The sequence below is a fragment of the Meleagris gallopavo genome, chromosome 4 (assembly GCF_905368555.1).
Source record: "Meleagris gallopavo chromosome 4, MGAL_WU_HG_1.1, whole genome shotgun sequence".
Taxonomy (NCBI): domain Eukaryota; kingdom Metazoa; phylum Chordata; class Aves; order Galliformes; family Phasianidae; genus Meleagris; species Meleagris gallopavo.
Genome location: NC_139407.1, coordinates 14867594 through 14888508, shown reverse-complemented (window position 1 = coordinate 14888508; position 20915 = coordinate 14867594). Strand labels below are relative to the sequence as shown.

The following is a 20915-nucleotide window of genomic DNA, read 5'->3' as shown; positions in this document are numbered from 1 at the left end:
AGTGGTAGCAGTTGGATCTAGGCATGAAAATGCAAACCTTTCACTCCAAATAGCTGCTTATAGAGAACAGAAGCCTGATGGGATTTATAAGGTTTCCTTTCCATAATTCATCCAAGCATTCCTCCGTGTAGGCAGCAAATGCAAAGAGGGAGCCTGGCTATGGAGCTATTGCTAGTACTTAGGAGTCCTGGACACTATATAGGTCAGTGAATACATGTCTATACATGCATGTCTCCCTCTGTGAATGTCGCTACTTATTCCAAGAAAGTGAAAGGCTGCTAGTGCTGGAGAGGATCATTTAAAAGGTGCAACTTAAAAGATGAGGGGTGGTTTATTTATCAGGTTGGTTTGATGTGTCTGTTACTAGCATATTGAGTGTGTTTCATTAATGAGCTCCCCTCTTTGGTAGTTTGTGACCGGTCCTGTGAAACGTGCAGTGCAGCCCAGCCCAATTGTTTAACCTGTGCTTCAGATAAGGTGTTACACAACGGGAAGTGCATTTCACAGTGCCCAGGTGGATATTTCCCAGGCAGCAACGGAAGATGCAGGGGTAAGAGGCATATTTGCATGAATTTCCTTAAGACTCTGAAGGAACTCTCCACGTATTCTGTTCCTCAAATGTTTGCCTTTGGGGAGGAAATTTTAAGATCGCAGAATTGAGCATGGGGAACGTCATTTATTATTTTCTTCAGGGTTTTTTTTATGATGGATTGTTTTAAATAACCTCTGCCTTGTGAAACATATTAAGACAAACTGAGATAAATGTTTGCAATGCAGTATGAGTAGGAGTTATTACTGTGTTACTGGTTATTAGTAGTGCACTTCTGCTCTCATTAGTTCACACAGCTGAATATCTTGCCAGCTGGGAGTTTCCACTGTTGGCTGGAGGATGCTGTAGTCAGCAACACAATTTGCAAGGAGGGAAAACAGAATATTTCAGTTCCATATGCTTGTTTCTTTTATCAGCTTGTCATGATTCGTGCTCCACGTGTGAGGGACCTCTGGCCACTCACTGCACCTCCTGTTCCCTTCCTCTGGCTTTGCATCAGGGCCAGTGCCTGCAGAGCTGTGGAGAGGGCTTTTATCAGGATCACAACATTTGCAGGGGTAAGCTCTGTAATTTGAGTCAATTCCTCACCTGCTGAGAGTTGATGTATTTGTACTGGCTTTTGTTGGCTGTGCTCGGAGCATTCAGCTGTGACACTGATTCTTATTGCTGGTCAAGGAATGAGTAATTTCCATGTTTGCTTACTGATTGTTTTCCATTTTGAGAAAAATCAAATGTTCTCAAATACATTGTAGTTTTACACCTTCAAGATTTACTGATCTTGGGGATGTTTTTCTTCTCCATGCTCTTGAAATAAGCACACATTGCTATCAATTCCAAAATTTTCTTGATACAATTGAAAAGGTGAATAAAATACACATACTTAATATACTTTGCAACAGTGGAAAACCTGAAAATTCAGGATATGGATTTCTGCTTCCTTTGAGCCCATCATACTGTTATTTCTAGCTATCTTAATGGTGAGATTATGTTAATGTTTCCAGCTCCAGAAATTAAAGGAACCTTGTAATACTGTGCCACAAGCAATCAAGGTTGTTGGTTTTTTTTTTTTCCAACTGTGTTTGTCAACTTTATTGAAGGGAAGAGCTGTTCTTTTGAAGGTATGACAGCAAAGTATTTCCCTGTTCCATCATAGATGATACAGTACTCTGTCTGTTTATGGAACAAATTCCTTAGCATGTGAGTTGCTGCAAGACATGGCTGCTTGGTTAGCTCTTTGACTGTCAAACTGTTTACCGCAGTGCAAAACTGGAAAGAGGACCACAGTGCTTGAACCAGTTTTTTCCCCAATTTCATGTTTACAAGATGCCTGACTTTGCATGGTTATTAGGCCTTGTCCATCTCTGTGAGACATCTCGCCTCAGAGCTGTGTCTCTGACTGCTCTCTTTACACATGCACAGGTTGCCACCCATCCTGCCGTACGTGCGTCGGCCCAGAGGCCTCTCATTGCCTACAGTGCTGGGCACCAGAACATGTGCTGCAACCCCATCAACCTGTGGAAGGAGCTGTGCATGGCTTTTGCCTCTCACACTGCCAGGCTCAGTTCTACCTGGATGTCACAGGAGTCTGCAGACGTGAGTTGAGAATGGAAACTGTTCTTTGAGGCTTTAAGCACAAGACTGTGCTGGATTTTATATTTCCGGTCACTTCGTACTATGTTTGCTTCTAGTATGCTTTGAGTTCCTCTGTAACACTTTTGGAGGAAAATATACTCTGCATGTAATTTGTATATAAAGGATTCAGTTGTTGTTGGTTGTTTTTTTTTTTCTGTTAATGATTTGATTCCAGTCTTGCCACCTTAGCGTAGCTTTCTTTTCTTTCAATTTGAGTGTAAGATTTTTATCAATGATTATTTTTAAGCAGAATCAGTTGTTAACTGTTGTTCAGAAAAGACTGAGCTTTCTCCACTTCTAGCCCTGTAGCTGGTCTAAACATCCCTCAGCAGTCTTTTCTTTTGTGAAAGTTCTTCTGATGAATGTCCCGCAGCACGTGTCCTAGCACTGCTCCTGAAATGACAAGTAGGAAGCATTTCCATGAAGGCTGCAGTTTAGAAGAGAGGCTAAGATGTGTTCACTAGGATATGCATGCCTTCCCACTATTGTGAAATGTCACTGAAGAATATTGTCTCAGTGTATCAGCTAGTCATTCAGTTGGACTATACAGAGCCTGTGCATCCATATGGAACGTCAGTACAACAAACTCATTGCTGTATCTTGAAAATAGTGCACATGGATTCAGGCTGAATGAGACAGAATCTCTCACAGCTACACAGACCACCAGAAGGCAAAGGAGAAACAAGTTAGTGGGAGGAAATGATTTCCCTATGTGAAAAGAGCCATCGAGGAGACAGTGACTCTACCGCACTTGAATGATGGAACAGCAATAACAACATCAGCAGTAGCACTACTGATGGCTGTTTCTTCCTGGTCAAAAATATTTTTGGAAGTGGACACAACATAAATTTATTTTAATTTGTGTTTTATCAAATTGATGGGAGTTTGTGGTTGTTTTTTTTTTGTGTGGGTTTTTGTTATTGTTTTTGTTTTTTGCCTTAGTGGCTCTTAAAAAGGAAGAAATGTCTTTTCCTTATGGAATGGTTCTGTCCTTTATCAGTGACCTATACAAGCTACAAAAGTTTCAGTGCTTTGGACTGGTTCCTGAAGGCATTAATGCAGAGCCTCCCAATTCATGCAGTGGCTGTCTCTTGGCAGGGAATGGGTTTTTTTGTCTGAATCCAGGTTATGGTACAGAAACGAAATAAATAAATCCATATACCGTTGCCTCAAGTGGGTGAACAGACCTGCACAAACAGGCCTGAGCAGAGTTCGGTGACAGCACTGAATTATGTCACTGAGCACAACCTCACTTTATTAGCTCTTCTGTATTAGTAAAGGGATTAGAGTAGTAATTTGTTTTATTGCAGAAGGATGTGAATATTCACCATTTCAGACTTCGAGCTACCCATCTAAATTCTCATACAAATTTTACAGATCCATCTTTTTGAAAATGCAAAACCACAGCAGACGTTACATGCCTATGTTATCTATGCAGGAAAAAAAGAATTGTAGGTTACAATGTTGGTTTTGAATTTTTTACTTGTAAATTTCTAACCAATCTACAGAAATATTTCTGTCCATGGTTTTAAAGCAGGTTTCCCTGCTGAAACTAAGAAATTTCTATCTGATTTGATTTGAGTCCATTGAGCCAGAGACAGTCCTAAAGACAGAGCATTTGTGATGACTCTGACAGGCAGCTAACAGTACTTGTATAAATCATGTACTTTCTTTTATTCTCTCCAACCCTGTGTTTGTCTTATCTCCGTAGGTGGCAGGAAGTTTTCTGTTGTGTTTAACACAGTGGAACCTGTGTTCTTGAGCCACTACTCTTAAAAATGAGTAGGGCTTTTTAGATAATCAGTTTGCATTTTTATTTCAGCAGATTATTTAGTTTAAACTGACTTGTTTTAGAATGAGTACCAGTGAAGGCTAAAGTGAGGAAGTCTTAAAATTTTAACTGCACTCTCTTCCTTCTTGCTGAATCCTTTTAATGAACATTCACTTTGCTAGCTGTAAAGTCAGGAGGCCAACCCAACTCTGACTGCTCCAGAATGACTGATGATAACTACCCACCAGTGCTGGATGGAAAATCCTTCCTGGGATAACTGTAGGGTGATAGCAAAAGATGATTTTTGGACTCTGTGTCTGCAAGACTCAGAGCTCTTAGAGGGAGGAGAATGATATTGTGTTATTGTGTGTCAGCTTTCCATTTTGGAGATGAACTGCGTGGGTGCGAAGCAATTAAGTATGCAGGTATCTGTGGTTGCTCCTATCTTCTTTCTTGAAGAAACGTTCTGTACAGTCTTCCTGCATTCTTGCCCTTTCTACCTTTCATAAAACAGATAATCCTGTGAAGGAAACACCTTCCTATTCTCTTTGGGAACAAAATAATCTTGCTGTACTCAAGGACAGTAGCAACAGAGAGAGAGCTAAATTGATTTTTCGCTTCTGTCTTTTTGTTTTTTGCTTTCCTGCAGAGTGCCACTCCTCCTGTGCAGGCTGCATAGGGAACACTTCCCAGGACTGTACAGCCTGTCTGTCTTCACACATCCTGCTCGAGGGCAGGTGCCTCTCCAAGTGCCCAGAGGGGTTGTTCAACCAGCAAGATCACTGCTCCTGTAAGTGCACAATGTGGGCACCTGCAGCTTATACTGCTGAATTTCATTGCGTGCACGTTCTGTAATGCATTTCTAAATGTAATTAGAGATGCTGTCAGATTTATATGAGGCTATTTAAGTATTTTCAGGGGAGAATAGAGTGGTTCGATTTTGAGAAATGGAATCTCTTCCAAACGGAAGGGAAGCATACACATTGAATCATAAATTATAATCAGTTTTACTCCCGTGGACAGCTTCCCTGAAAATATTTTGCTTTTCATTTCACTAGGCTTAGATGAAGTTCTTAGCCAGCACTGTTGTAGAAAAGATCTTACTGGCCAGCTCTGAGACGTGGTCTACTTTTCTTAGGCTAGATAAGCACATTGAATTAGCTTTAGATTCATTTTTAATCCACTGCTTGTATAAGGCAGGGTTTAAAAAGAAGGAATTCTGCAGATACAGGAGAAAAGCCATTACCTCTATGGATGTGTTTGACCAGTAGCAAGTACAGTGTTATTTGTGCCTTACCACTGGTCAGCTAGTGGCCTTCTCAATCATGCTATGTGATCTCATTTAAACAGATAGCTTTGACTTCTGACCTTCCAAGTGACTGCAACAATTATATCTTCTATGCTGCTTGCAGAAATTTGTGGCCTTTGGGGTGTGCCATTCATTACTAACTTTTAAGCACAGTGGATGGGGAAATGCAGGCATTTGAAATCTGATTTATCTCCTCAGGGTTATTTGAAAGCTGTCTGTTGTCTTGCAATAGATTAATTGAGTAAGGCTTTCCTGCATCTGTTTTGGCAGTAGGATAAATTTGCTGAAGTTCTATTTGTTTCTGCCTTTGGAGGGCTCGAGTTTAGGGGTGGAAACCCTTTCTATAGTCCATGGCTGTGTTTATTCAATTTGTTTGTCCAAGGAAAAACAGTCTGACGAGTAAATGTATTCATTTCTTGTAAATGTATTTATCGTTATAAAGTTTCATCAATTTTGAGGCTGTGCTTTGCTACCTTAGAGCTGAGGTGACTGCTGTATTATGCGAGTCAGGATCCCAGTTTAAGTAAATGTCTTAGAAACAAAATTTCAGTGTCAGGGAAGTGATATCTTTATGTTGCCAGCTTGTATCTCTGGCAGTTTTTGAACAGTGAAGCTCAGTTAATAGAGGTTTGTCTAGAAAATTTACTCTTTTTAAACGCTCAATTCACAGGCATTATCTCTGAGAAGCTGAGAAGGTAGTGGGACTTGGTGCATTAGGTCTTAAACACTGGAGCTGTATGCTATGGCAGCTGTGAAAAGCTCAGCTTCTATGCGGGGAGTGAGCAATTGTACGTAGCCTGGGGGAGTCCTGAGGTGGGAGTCTTTGAAGTTGTTTGCTTTTACTCATGGAAAAGTTTCTAAAGTAATTTCTAAGAGATTTTTACAGATCATTAGCTGTAGTATTTCTGTTTCCCTCAGATCTAGTGTGGAAATCATGGAAATATGGCATCTGGCTATAAAGATGGAAAGATACGAAAACAGTCTGAATGAAATACTTTTGAGCAATCTTAATTGCTTGTTTTGCAATGCTTTTGTTTAGCTTTTGGGAGACAGAGTAACTAATGAGCTGGCACAGCATTCACCTTTTATTGGTTTCACTTTGGGAGGGGGTTGTGCAGAAATAACTTCTGCATTTCCCCACTTGCGTGTATCAAACCCAGTATAATTTTTGCACGGTCCCACTCTGTCTTATATGTAGCTGCATATGCTAGAGGGGGAGGAATAAAAGGGATAATCTATTTGTATTTTGTGTACATCTATACTTTGACTAACACAGAGAATAAATGCTTTTTTTTTTTCTTTTCAGTTTTCAACTTTTTGTTTTCATCTCATTTAGTCAAAGTGTGGTTATAAGAGCCTTCCAAACCACAACTCGCCAGTCACTGATGCTTTGAGTGTTGTTTTATGTCCATGTTTTGTAGGAGAAAATGATTATTGTAAAGGCTGTTTTCCTGGGGGGCGAAGAGTACAAGATAGACTACACCAAAAGCATTACAACAATTATGATTTTCTTACCCAGCCTGCCATCCATCATGCAAGACGTGCCATGGCCCTTCTGACTTGGAGTGCTTAACCTGCCATCCCCACGCAACTCTGGCTGCTGGAAGGTGCAGGACTAGCTGCAAGGAAGAGAAGTATCTCAACTTGGTGGGATACTGTGTGGGTAAGTAAAAGGAGATGGCCTTGGGTCATACATAGGGATGGTCTATCTGTAGCATTTGCCAGCTACTCAGGAACACACCAGGAAGAAATCAAAATGCCTGTTGTGGGTGAAATGTCACACAGATACCATTGGGAAACTCTCCAGCATGCATAGTACATAGCAAAGCCTCTGGCCGTTCCTGCTGTACACGTCTTTTGTGAGCTACATGAAATTAATTGCAAATTGTATAAAGCTGGTGGGAGGGGGAGTCAGGTGCCCTTCTGCCAGACTTGCTGCTGGTTTGAAGATTTGATATCACGTGTACAGACTGGTATACCTGGCAATCAATAGAGCATTCATATGGTTAATAATAACTTAATGAATAGGTTCTTAAGAGTAGGATGGGCTGCAGCTGCATTTGCCAGGCCGAGTGTTTAACTATATCTTGCTGCAGTCTGGTTTTTACACTGGGTTTATCATTGCATTCCTCGTCCTTCCAGTCTGTGAGAGCACCCTGTGCTTATTAAAGGCATGATGCTTGCTTTTCTCCTTCCCTGAATTCTCTCTGCAGCAGGCTGGCACTGGTTTTGCCTGGAATGGAGCAGCCTCGGGTAATTCGGGTAACACCGGGGAATGCTAGCTGGCTGTTACCAGGGCTGGGGTCTCTTCACAGAGGCATGGGTCCCTGATGGGCCCAGAGCAATGAAGGCTGCTTAGGTCCTGCACAGAGCTTCACTAAAGTGAGCTAAGGAAACGTTTGTGATTTAGAGAAGCAATTTCTGGGGGCTCTAAAGAAAAATTGGCACAGCTAGGATTGCTGTGTGCATCTTTGAGAGATAATAGGATTTATGCACAGGGGTTATACACTGTGGGTGCTTGGTGCCTGCACTTAAGCCTATCATCAAAAGCCACTGATTGCATTTACTTGTTTAAAAAGAAAAATCACTTTTAATCCATCACACAGACGCATATAAACATATCCTGGGAAGAGCTCCAGCAATTTCTGAGCTTTATCAAGCCATTTTTTTCTTTATCAATAAAAGATTCAGTATGTGAGGCTTATGCTAGGTTGAACAGTTCCATATGAGATAAAGAATCCTAAGAAAAGGGAAAAATGCAATAAATGTAGTAAATGTATCCACTGAGAGGCTATCATTCTCAATTTAATCTAGATGGTTCCCTTTCACACTTTCACAGGGACTTATTTTTGCTTACACTTTGTGTTCTTGAATTTTGTTTTCTTTTTAATGAAATGCTTATTTCTTTCCTCTCTGAAGATTATTTTATTTTCACCTTCCTTGTAAATAACAGTTACTGTTTTGTCTAAGAAGGGATGCAGAACAGAATATCTGAGGAGAGGAAAACATCCCCTGAAATTCCTAGATATACAGAAAGTGAGAGTGGGGAGTCAAGATGTTTCATGTAGTCAAGTAATTACACTATGGAAGTAATTCAGAAAGTAATTTAGAAAGTAATTTTAGTGTGATGAGCTATTTCTGCCCTGTAAAATTTCAGTGGTTGTAATGATGCTCATTAATGTCCTGTAATATCATAGCTGTATGCACTTTATATCTTCCACTTTTTTTTTTTTTTTTCCATTACTTTGCATTATGTTTCCTATGAAGAAGGCTGCTGGAAACATGATCTTATAGCTGTAAGTTTTATTTAAAAAAAAAAAAAATAAATTATGTATATACACACTATTTATCATAAACCAGGATTCTCTCTCAGGAATGTTTTCTCTGCTGCTGGATGCATGCTATGTGCTTTAATTATTTCTTTTATATGACTGCTTCCTATAAGTTTTAGAAATACCACGAAGCAATAAGCATGCTCCCAAGTGAATAGGTAAACATCACAATGCCTGACAATTATGAGGAGAAGAAGTTGCAAACTGTGTGGTCACGCAAGCAATGTGGAGGGCACGGTTTGACCTCCAGGCTTGTTACTCTGACAGCGATGAATCACCTGCAGAGAACCTTGCTTGGCTTTCTGGTCTCCAGCAGAACTGCAATCCAGTGATGCATCCGTTCCTTGCAAATTAACAAGCTTTGTCCTGGTGATGCAGCCTCTCCTTACAAAATGGCAGAGTTTACTTTCGAGCATGAAACCCTGAATGGGATTCACTGTTTGGAGAGTTGTCTTCTCAAGCTAGAAATGTGTTTGCAAGGTTAGATTCATAATGCCTGGTATCATTGAGTGTCGATAATGCTTGGATCTATAACCCCAAAACAGGAAAGGATTTGCAGCTCCAACATAGTAAGAACATAAGGAGACACTTCCTCCTATCAGCTCTGATTTTGCTCTCGCTCTGTGACTTGTGTGCTTGTCCTGCCTTAGAGGGCAGTATGTATTCTCACTTGGTCTTTGTATCATATGGACTCTTTACATCCATGGGATCTTGCAGGTAGATGCAGTGATGCTTCTTTATCTAACTGAAGTCTTAAAAATCCTTGGAGGACAGTCATTTATTGCCATACAAAATAAATAATAAATAAAATTGTGCTTTGGTCTTGGATCTGCAGTTCTAGGTGTGTTGATTTTTGTGCCAAATTTATGTCTGATGATTATGAAAAGGATGTGTGTCGCCAATTCTGCTATGAGCAAAAGAGCTCCAGATCCAGATTGTTAAATTTCACTGCTTCTCTTAATTCAGCACTGATTGAACTACTAAGTTTTCCCTTGCAAGTTATAAATTACTATTTAAAGAGCAGCTGTCTCATAAAACAAAGCATTAAAACCCCTGACACTTCCATAATATATAATATGCATCAGAATCTAACAAAGATTTTCCTTTGCTTCCCAAGGCAGTTTTTTTTTTTTTTTTGTTTGTTTTTTTTAAACAATTATCTTCCCATTTGTGTCTAATTTCTGACCCTCCAGGCAGAACCGTGTTCTGACTTACAGGGACTGCTATGCAATGCAGCTGCCTGTCATACTTTATGGAGACATGCAGGATAAATATTTCATAGGGCAGAGAAAACAAACTGTCACTTGAAGCCATTGCCTATGAATTTATGTCACTATTGTACATGTTACCTGAATGAGAATTGGAACATTTGCCTTGTTAATAGAAAAGGGTCTTGTTTATAACATTTAACCAAATAAGAATTTCAAATGTTAGCAAAAGAAAGTTGAAATGGCCATGAGTTTCAATGGATCAGTGTCTTTCCAACTTGGGCACTGAATTTGTGTCAGTTTTCTTTAGAATGCCTAGTTCACAAACATCATTTCTTATCTAAAGTGCATGTACAGGAACACATTTGTGGCTTTAGCAGTTCCCTGCTGAGTTTCAAGGCTTCTCTATACTTTGTTTTTTAGCTCTTTTGTTTCTCTTCCTCTTTCAGCTGCTTATCCAATTTAGCTTCTGGATGTTGTTGCAGGCATCAGTTTAAAAAATAGCACGATTGCTAAAACTCCTGTCTGGCTTAGGAAGACCAGCACTAGCTTTTCTAATTTGGATAGGTCATCTGCTTGTCTTAGGGCTTCATCATTGATCTTTTCCTGACTTGGTGCGAAAGTAGTTAGAAAAAATCATCTTCCTTGCAAGGAAACTCTGAGTCCCTGTGTTCAGCTGCTTGGGCCTTTGCATTCTTATGCTGTGTGCAGTTGTGAAAATGTTCAAAAATAAACCAGAAGAGCTTATGCAGGAGAATGCCGATAACAAGCCTTTCTGCCTTGCTCTTAAAATTCCAGAAGGGACATACTGACAACAAGAAATACACTCAGCTCCTTGTAAAATTAATGGGCTATTGCCCTACTCTTAGAAAGACATTGATATCACTACAAAGAGCTGGAGTTTCTCTAAGTAGAGCAAAAAGAAAATTGGTAGCGTAGGTCCACTTAATCACTGGCATGCAAACTCCTACAGAAATCAAAAGCTGAATTGGCAGATGAGGAAGATTAAAGATAATTTCCCTACTTGGGACTGGGTTTGTTTCTGCCAGGTTCCCTCTAGATGGATTTCCCCCCCTTTGCTGCCCAGAGAAGCTCCCAGCCCGTTCAGAAGATGCAGGCAGCTGCCTGCAAACATGAAATTTACCTCGCCTGTTTGTGTGACAAAGTCCCTGTCGGAGCTTTAAAGGGAGAGGCAAACCTTTCACAAAACCCTTGTCAGTGCTGAATGTCCTTTTGAATCAATCATACTGATTTTCTTTCTGGATTTACTCCAGAGATGTTTACTTACTGATATGCCTGTAAATGACATGGGTATTTAAAGTACTGCTCTGTTGCAAGCCTAACGCCTTACCTTAGAGTATAATACAGAACTTGCATCAGGGAAACTTTTTTTCTAAAGAGCCCTTAAGAAGAAAGACACATTTAAACATTACAAGTGGTTGATTGCTTAGCAAATTATGGAACTGTGAGGTAGTTTCCTTTATGAGTATTCACAAATACTTTAGAGATTATTTTTTCCAGTCGTTTGTATATTTACAGGCAAGGAACCAGTATAAAGTAGATAATTTTCTGGCACAGGTTTTTTTTTGTTTGTTTGTTTTCTTTACTTGATAAGGAAGGTGTGGAAATAATGTAACTCTGGAAATTGAAATCATTGTAAGAAATTGTATCATACTTCACATTGAAAGTTGCTTTATAGGAATATCAGAGATAGCTAAGTTTTGTGGTTTGGTTTTTTTGTTTGGTTGGTTTTTTTTTGCATAGAACATTGAACTGAGTGCAAAATTAGATCCAGCTGAACAGGTAGCAGGATAAAGTTTTGTTTAGATAGTGGGAGGCAGGTCAGTAATCTCAAAAAGATGAATCATAGAATCATAGAATCGTAAAGTTGGAAACAACCTACAACATCATCTAGTCCAACCACCCTCCCATTACCATTGCTACCACAAGCACTAAACCGTATCTCACAGCTCCTCATCCAGACACCTGTTGAACACTGCCATAGACAGTAACTACACCACCTCCCTGGGCAGCCATGTGAGTGCCTGACCGCTCTCTGAGAGAAAAAGTTCTTCCTTATGTCTAACTTAAACCTTCTCTGGTACAGCTTCTGGCCATTTCCTCGGGTTTGGTTTGTTGCCTGGGAGAAGAGGCCGAAACCCAGCGATCCAGCTTATTAGATCTCTCTGAAGGGCCTGCCTACCCTCAGGCAGATTGACACTACCTCCAACCTGGTGTCATCTGCAAACTTACTGAGGGTACACTCAGTCCCTTCATCTAGGTCATCAATAAAGATATTAAACAAGAAGGGGAATGAGAAAGGGAAACTCTTTTTGACTGTGAGCAAGGTGGTAACGTGCTGCTCTGAAGAATGCAGTTTGGGTTCTGAAAGAAGTCTGATGGAATTGGGTAGTCACCTCACGCTGACTTGCAATAAAAGCCTCTGAAATCTCAGAGCACTCGAACAGTAACTTGCCTACTGGAGCTGGATTGAGGATGGACAGGAAGAAGGCAGAAGCAGGAAACAGATACCAGTATGAGTTGTTATTGAGAAGCATAAAGAAAATACTCTACTTCTTTTCATCCTCATGTCAGAGGGAGCCTGCTGTGAAAAATTTAAATAATCTTTTCCAAAACAAAGTATTTCAGTTCTTCCTTTACTCTGTCACTAGTTTCCCAATGTCCCTCAAATTCACCGTGAGCATCTGGAGGTTTTCTTTTTTTTTTGGTGTTGTGAGTTCTTTGATCCGTAGATTTACAAAGAAGGAAGAGAGTGATGAGGCTGATTTCTTATAAAGCAGTAGCTGAGGAAAAGATCTCTTTCAACACGTTAGGAGTAAACAGAGGCCATAAAGAGGAGACTTTACTGCAGCAGTGTGGCAGTACCTGATTTTGTAGATACGTACATTTTTAAGCAATAGTTTGGGAGAGCCTAGTTATTTATAGAAGATACTAGTTCTTTGGGCACACTGGCTTTTCACTGTCCCATTTTTATTCTCTGCTCGTGGAACCTGTTGACCATACATAGGAATCCCTTGTTCACAGTCACTGAAAAACAGTTGCAGGGTTCAATTACTTACTGCCTCTTGCCAAAATTTTCTCTATGATAGAGACCAATGGTTCCAGAAGGAGATTAAACTCGAGGGGTATTATTTTGAGCTTGGAAGCTGAACTTGGAAGCATGAGAAACTATTTGAATTTGTTAATTTATTGAATATGAGTACGTAAAACTTTTCCCCCTACCTCCAGCTCTATACATACAATTACATCACATACTCAGGGACCTTTGGATGATATGATATGATATGATATGATATGATATGATATGATATGATATGATATGATATTATATTATATTATATTATATTATATGATATGAGGCACTGTATTCTATGGCAAGCTGTTTGCAATCCCTTCTTAGTTCAGTGGGGCTGCAGATAAGATGACAGGTCTCCCTAGTGATGGCAGGGCAGGTTTGGGACCTTGACTTGCTTTGACAGAAAAGATGTATATGCTCTTTAGGATGATGCACTGGTTAAATTAAGCTCTTCTGTAGAGAGTTAGGAATCTGCAATACAGTAACCCCTTTAAGCAGGTTTGGGGGTCTATCACTGAGTTTAAGGGTGTCCTCACGTACTGCTTTGTTCTTCTTACCACTGTCCTGACAGTGATGAATTGAGAACTCAGAGGGTCACTGTCTTAAGCATACTCTTTCATTTTGCTCACCTTCATCTCCTGTCTGGCTGTTAATTTCCCATCTGAAAGGTTGGGAGTGTGGGCAGATACTAGGCAGATTAGACATCTTGAGTAACATCAAGTGGTGAAGGAGGCAGCTGCTTTAAGAGCCTTGAATCCTGTGTGCAGTCTGGATTGTACTGATTCCTGAGCTGCATTTGTGCTTTTCCATCACTGTTTAGTGGGGATCATGCATGTAACGTATAGAAGAAATTAGATCGGATTTAGACAACATTTGCAATTATTCTCTTGCAGGTATGGATGCAGAATTCCCCCAGACTCCAATGTGAACCTGTCTTCAGTTTGTAAATTTAGATTGCCTGACAATCTGTAGTAATGCTTTCATAACAGACAAAAGACAGAAAGTTGATCCTTTGGTAGAAATCTGACAAGAGGCCAGGTACTGGAATCAAGCCTCATAATTACATTTCTTTCAAGACAGTCGTCATTTCCTTTATAACTTTCTGAATTAACATAATGAGGATTAATTTGGCCTCCAGGTTGCCTTACACTGCCCCATTGTGCATACAAAAGGTTTGTTATAAAATCTTTTGATGTGCCTAGGTTCAGGGAAAGGTCAGGAGACATGAGTTCATGTGCTGCTGGGAAAAAAAGAGGAAAAGGTAAAGGTTTAGAGGCTCTCTCATATGCACTCTAAATGCTGCTGTTGGCTTTGAGGTCTGCCGTGGCCTCTTCAGGGTATGGATGTCTCATTTGTGTGGGAAGATCTGAACAGGAGGAACTAACCACTGGAGAAGATTGTACAGCTGTACAGGTTGTGCTCTTTGTTCTTCAAAAGGAGGTGTTTGTTAAAGGTGAATCCATTGGTAGAAGCACCTAAAATCAGAGAAGGGCTTGGGAGAAACAAAAACCTTTGCACTGGCTTTGGTACAAAGCTTTCTCATGCTCACTTAAGGGCAAATGGAATGGAACGTGCTGGAATAGGACAGGAGAGATGCAGAGAAATTCTGAGGAGGAGTGAAGACATGATGCTCAGGAAGAGCACAGGATGAATGTGATAGTTTCTGATCCCCTCTCTTGCAAACATCCGGGAGTGCATGTTTAAAAGGAGAGCAATCAGAAATTGCCACATTCAAGCAGCATTCTTCTCCTCTTGCCCTCATCCCCATCATGTGCTCTTCCTGAGCATCGCGGTGTTTTCGCTTTGGGAAAACACATTGCTGAGAGCTTGAGGAATAGACTGGGGACATTAGGGAGTGCAGTGCTCAACATCTTGCCCTTGTGTACCAGTTAAGAGGTAAGAGGCTCTGAAAATTTTGTCTGTAATGCCTTCCTTGAGTTGTTGGCAGTGTTCCCCAGTAGCAGCTCTGTTGTGTCCACTTGTGATGACAGTATCCGTTATCTCCTGCTTCCTTTAGACTGCCATCCTTTGTGCCGTCAGTGTGTGGCCAACCTGTGGGACACTGGCAGCCTCTGTCTCAAGTGCCAGAACGCCCGTCACTTGCTCCTAGGGGATCACTGCGTTCCTGACTGTCCGGCGGGGTACTACACAGAGAGCGGCGCCTGCAAACGTGAGTAGTCCCTGTAGAAACCTCAAGTAGCAGCAGGATGGCAGAGATCCTTGTGACATATTGTTTTATCCACAGTGCTCCACTGTCTTGAGCACATGCTGAGGCTAGTGGGACTTATCCAACTATTACAACGTGATTATAATGAGTAGCAGGTAGGGCTATATTTGTGAGGAGGAGGTGAGGGGCAGATTTTCTGTCTATGTGGGAAATCCTACCTCCCAAAGGTGGTGGCACAGGGAATAGAATGACAGTGCACAATGTTCTGTTTAGAGATGGCTACCCTGAGGTCGATTCTGTGAATAAGTGAGCTACTTAAATATAATTAGGGATAATTTAAAACAGAGATATTCCATATGCCTGTTACCAGGTCTCCAGTTTGTGTACCTGCACTGTTACAGGATGCAGACACTGAAAATGCTTTCAGTGTGTGTTCCACGAAGTACCGTGCAAATTCTGCTCAGAAAATAGAACTCTTGATGGTAGGAACTTCTCAGGAAGTCTGCTACCTAAAGCGGAGTATCATCCCCTTCCACATTTATAATCTTTCAGTTTTTGTCTTGCTACAGTAATGGTCCAAAAGTCTCTAGGATGTTCTAAAGCCATTTAACTTCACAGGTAGGCTGGTATGGTAGACTCAGCTTTTCATCTGTATAGGGGAAGGAGCACCAAAATATTTTGTTATCCAGCCTTCTGTTTCTCTGTTTCTTTATTATCTGAGTATTTCCTTCAGTTTTCATGTTGTTCCACACTGTGTCTGAGCTGCTTTACCATTCCTGAGCTCTTAGAAGTAAGTAGGCTGCTTTTGTTATGTGGCCAATGGAGACATGTTAAAACATCCTACACAAAGCAAAGAGTACTGCAGTTTATTTTAAGAGAAGAAAATTAAACAAGAAATTCTGCGCATTAGAATTAAGATGTAGGTGCCGAAACTGCACCTTTTACAGGAAGTAACATTTTCTAATCCAGTCTGACTGCTCATGATTAATGTTTTGAAGCTATTCTCAAGCATACTGGGAGCTGTCTATTTACTTGGTTTTTGACAAATGAAATCTCAGAGACTTATGAAATATATTCAGTGTCATTTAATAGAAAAGACCCCTGAGAGAGATATTTTACCTTCCTAGAAATTTAAGCCTAGGGATAATATTTCTTCCTTTTGCTATAAAGGTTTCATTTAAAAGAAGTTTTACATTATTCAGACTGTGTCAAAGCTTATATTACAGTTTGTCTGGCATTTAAGATCTCCATCATGATGTAGTGCAGTCATTTCTCTGATTCCTTTGCCTGCTCTTGCTTGTGATTAATTTGGCCTGATAGGTGTAATGATGACATCATTCTTTAGGTAAAGGTGTATCAAGAAATAAAATAGACTAACAATTTTTTGTGTTTGTATCCCCTTTCAAGAAATTGGTAGGATCTATTGGCCTCTGCTGTGGTTTTTTAAAACTCTAAGCCAAACTAAGAAGCAGAAAGAGAATAAACAAAACAGGGAAGATAAACAAGAGATGTGGCAAAAAAATATCTCTTCAAAAATGCAGGGAAAAAGAATGGTTGTAATGTACTTTCTTACATGAGACAGACAGTGGATTTGTTGGCTGTAAAGCAGAAGGGCCGTGTAAAACTGGGTCTGGTCAATGCAGCAAGAGGTGGAAGTTTGATGTGGGCAGTTGCATTGATGCAAAGATAACTGATTCTAGACTCATGTACAAAATGATGGCATCTTTGCTCTAATCTTGAAATCTATGCAAATGCTGTCTCAGTGTTCAGCAATATTGCAAAATCAAATAAACTGTTAGGACCTACTATGAAAGGAAAGCAAAAGAACTTGTTCTACTGCTGACTATAGGTGCTGCATGCTGTGAGCAGTTCTGCCCTTCTCAAAGTGGAAGGGAGGAAAGCTGGAAGGGGACAACAAATGTCTTTTGTACAGTGAACAACCAAGCAGACTCAAGTTCTTCAACTTGGAAAATGGGAGACCTTAGGAGAAAGGAATGTGATGGAGGCCTACAAAGTCGTTAATGAAATACAGAGAGAATGCATGGATATCTGAAGGGAGGTGAGAGATGAATGGGTGGGGCCAGGCTCTTCTTGGTGCTGTGTAGTAATAGGACAGGAGGAACAGCCTAAAACTTGTGTTTAGGAAGTTCCCTATTAACATGCAGAAGATCTTCTGTGTGATAAGGGTGACAGAGCACTGGAACAGGAGAGTTTGTGATCTTTTGAAGTCCCTTCCAACTCCTGTGATTCTGTGATATGGACTGTTAACTCTCTTTTAGTGTTGGCTCTTGAAATAGATTGTAGCTGGTGCAATTCCTATTGAAGAGGTGGATATAAATCTTCAGAGATGAGTAAAGCTGTTAGAAAAGCACTTGGTGGTTCTGTCAGGGGGGATTCTAAACAGACAGTGTACTTTGGGCTCAGGAGTGTCTGACGTGAAAATAGTTGAGAGATAGCATGAGAAGGGGTACTGACACTTGTTTTCCCTATCCTTGCTGTTTTCTGATAGATGCTTCTTGGCCAGGTCTTGTAGGGTTCTTCTTAAGGGGAAGGGAAGATTGAAGTAAAAAGGAATGGGTAAAAAGAGAGAGAAATGAGAGAGCTTAACTGAATCTATTTAAGCCATGTTTCACAAGATGGGATGCTTGTGGTTCTGCACCTGAGCCTTGAGCACCAGTAAGCTTTGATAGAGACTTTTGGCACTGAATCTCTAAGAATACAGCTGCTAAACACTTTGGAATTGTCTTGAAAATCTATTTTTGCTTGAATAGAAACATTTGCTCTTCCTGTCCCTGCAGGATGTCATCCTTCATGTAAAACCTGCAGAGGTAGTGGTCCTCTTTCCTGCTCCTCCTGCAATACCAGCCTGGTTCTGTCCCACACCAACATGTGCGTTACAGTCTGTTCTCCAGGATACTACAAGGATGAGAGCCAGACCTGCAAACGTGAGTGTCTCCCTCCAAGCCATATGTGCTTTTCACAGTGTTTTCACTGACACATCTTTTCTTGCTTCTTCATTTACTGTTCCTATTGCCAGGAGAAGGAAAGTTTCGAGTGCCTAAAAATGTAATGTGAGTTGACAGAAGCGATTAGCTGCCTTAGAAACAGAGCCTACAGCGTGGTTTTACAGCGTGGTTTGAATTTGAACTGTTGCAGTTTTGTTATTGGCTTCAAAGACAGGAGGATTTGGGGTCCCATAGTAAGAATCTGCAGTAGAGCTTGCATTGGCTTTCTTGTGAAATCATCTAAGTGGTACATAGAGAAGGGGCTAAACATGCAGGTAGATTGTGTGCTTTGTGAAAACTTGAAAGTTTAGAAGAGTTATATTAATTCTTAGACTGCTTCCACTCCTTACTGCCAGTATCTGCTGTGGAAGCTGTAATACAACCTGAGCATTTCTGCCACATTTTTCCCCACGTGTGAAACCTCAGTAGAACAAAGTACAGTTTTTAGGCAATTCCCAGCTGACTTAGTAGAGCTATGATATTTTCGCCTTCTGATTATTTGATACGATTGATCTGTTGTTAAGTCTAGTAATATTTCATTCTACTCATGCTATCCCTTGTTAATCTCTCAGGGCCTCTCTTTCCTTCTATTGTTCTGTGTTTACTTTGACCTTGATATCAATTGAGTTATTCCTCACATAATTATTGGACTTGTTTCAAAATGCCAAAATTATGGCCCAGAGACATTAAAAATGTATATATTAAAACCCTCACTTGAATTGAACCATTATAATATGCATACCTAAAAATGAATGAGCATTTAAAGGACTTGGTTGATCTGAACCTGAACACTTAAATTTGTTGCCTGTATTACCCTGATTTAAGTTACCCTGATTTGTGATAGAATAACTGTGTTGCACTGCAGTTAATATATGTACCACTGTCATCCCATCTAGATGACATTTCTTTACTGATGAGGTCCTATAGGAAGAAGCTGATACGTTTGTCAGCTTTACCTGCTTTTTGTTGAAATACACAACTCTCTTGAAACTATCATTTCCAGCTTACCAGTGAAAATGCAGATGTCTTGCATGAGTTCAAAGAAATAACTGGAAGAGTTTGTACCATTCTTTAGTTGACTTAAAAAGACTCTAGAATAATAATAATGGAAGTTAAAAAAAGGGAAAGGAATTAGAAAAAGAATAGAAAACGCATCATGAGAATCTCACTGTCCTGGCTAGTTTCCTAAAAACTCTACAGCATGTTCACTGTTCTTTCCTGCATGGATTCTTTTATTGCTGACTATACCAGAATGGCCTTTTCTAATGAGAACCTACTTACCCTCTTCCGTTAGGACTTCTTGGTAGAAATGGAATGTTTTTAAGGACTTGCCCTTCCTGAATTTGGTTCAGTAGCTCAAATGCAAATAGATTTTTGCACGCAAGGTCAGCTACTATGTGCCATGTCTAATCTCTTCATTTACAAATGGCTTTTTGAGAAGTGTATGTATTCACTGTGGCAGGAGACTCAAGGCAAAGTGTGTTGGTGCACTGGATTTTTTTCATTCCAAGTGTCACTCATGCCTTTTCAAGTGAAGTACTGCTTATAAGCCATGTAGATATCAACTGTCTGGATATCAGGCTCCTGAGCAACTGCCACTCAGAGGTAATGAAAGTTATTTAATCAGAGGTCGGCAGTTCAGCAGAGGAAGTTTGGTCCCTCTTCAAAGTTTATTTTAGTCACCCCACACTATTGAGAAACTTGTGTTAGTACTGAAGTTCAGAGAGGTGCTGAGTGCATTCATGTGTGTTCTTAAGATGCTTTTAATTATCTGTCCGCAGAGCAGTGCTAAATTTTGAAAGTTATTTTTGGATTTAGTAAAAAAAGCAGTTAGAGTTGTGATGATACAGCTAACAGACAGAATTGCTTTTGGAAACACTTTTGCTTACTGTTCTGGCATACCTTCTTGGGAAACCTACTTTCTAAACATTTTGACCTCGTTGCGTATTTTGCTGTACTTTCAATAGTTGTCTTTACATAGCATTGGACAAATAGTAAATATTCCACGTATTATTTGTATGTTAGGTGAAATGGAACTGGTATCGGAGTCACTGAAAATTGTTACTAGATTCTTCAGATAAACATTTTGTTGGAAATTCATTTGCATCACAATAAGATAGAGACTTCTGGTGATATTTTTGAGATAAAACAAGTAATTCTGAAGAACACTAGGTCTCGTTTTGAGAAGAAAAACATCTTCGTTTTCACACTTCTGTATTTGGAATTTTTGTTGATTGTAGAAGTCTAATTTTATTTAAAAGCAAATGAAAATGGATTTTTACAAGTTTAGACTAAGGACATCAAAGGACTGAGCTGAAGTAATCTGAATCTCTGACTTTTGGTCCTGGATTCAGTAAACCTGATTACTTTTTTTTTTTCCCCCCCATCATTTTATTTGCACCCTAGAACTCCAAAATTTTAAACCATGCAAACAAAAAGGAAGCAGCAGCAAGAAAAATTTAAAAGGCCTTTGGTCCTACCAGGGCTAAAAAACTGGATTTTAGTAGTCCATTATGATCCCTAAATTTGTGCATTTATGAGTTAAGTCCGGAATTGTGTAAGGCACATTTTGCTTAAAAGAGACTATGACAGAGTTAGGGAAGACAGTTACCCCGGGGATTTGAATACACATTTATTTTTGTATAGTCAGTAAATATGAAGATGTTATAATTATGAAATAAACAGGAGAGTTAGACAAAGCAGATTATAATGACAAAAAGAGAATAGAAAGCTTACCTACATCCTGGGCTTATAGCAAAACTCCAGAGGAGGGATCTCCAGAAGAGATCCTTTCCCCAAGTAATCAGCTCTTAAATGGGTCTAGGAGAGGTGCAGCCAGGCTCC

The 20915-nt window shown here is 40.0% G+C and overlaps 1 protein-coding gene across 1 annotated transcript in view; it reads left to right on the top strand.

Moving 5' to 3' along the window:
* Positions 1-20915, top strand: part of FRAS1 (Fraser extracellular matrix complex subunit 1) — a 167594-nt gene that overhangs the window by 85140 nt on the left and 61539 nt on the right. Inside the window, exons 16-22 of the mRNA XM_085221937.1 lie at positions 410-550; positions 967-1107; positions 1970-2143; positions 4603-4743; positions 6782-6925; positions 14917-15069; positions 17865-18011. Of these exons, the coding sequence (XP_085078063.1) occupies positions 410-550; positions 967-1107; positions 1970-2143; positions 4603-4743; positions 6782-6925; positions 14917-15069; positions 17865-18011 (1041 nt within the window). The remainder of the gene's footprint in view (positions 1-409; positions 551-966; positions 1108-1969; positions 2144-4602; positions 4744-6781; positions 6926-14916; positions 15070-17864; positions 18012-20915) is intronic.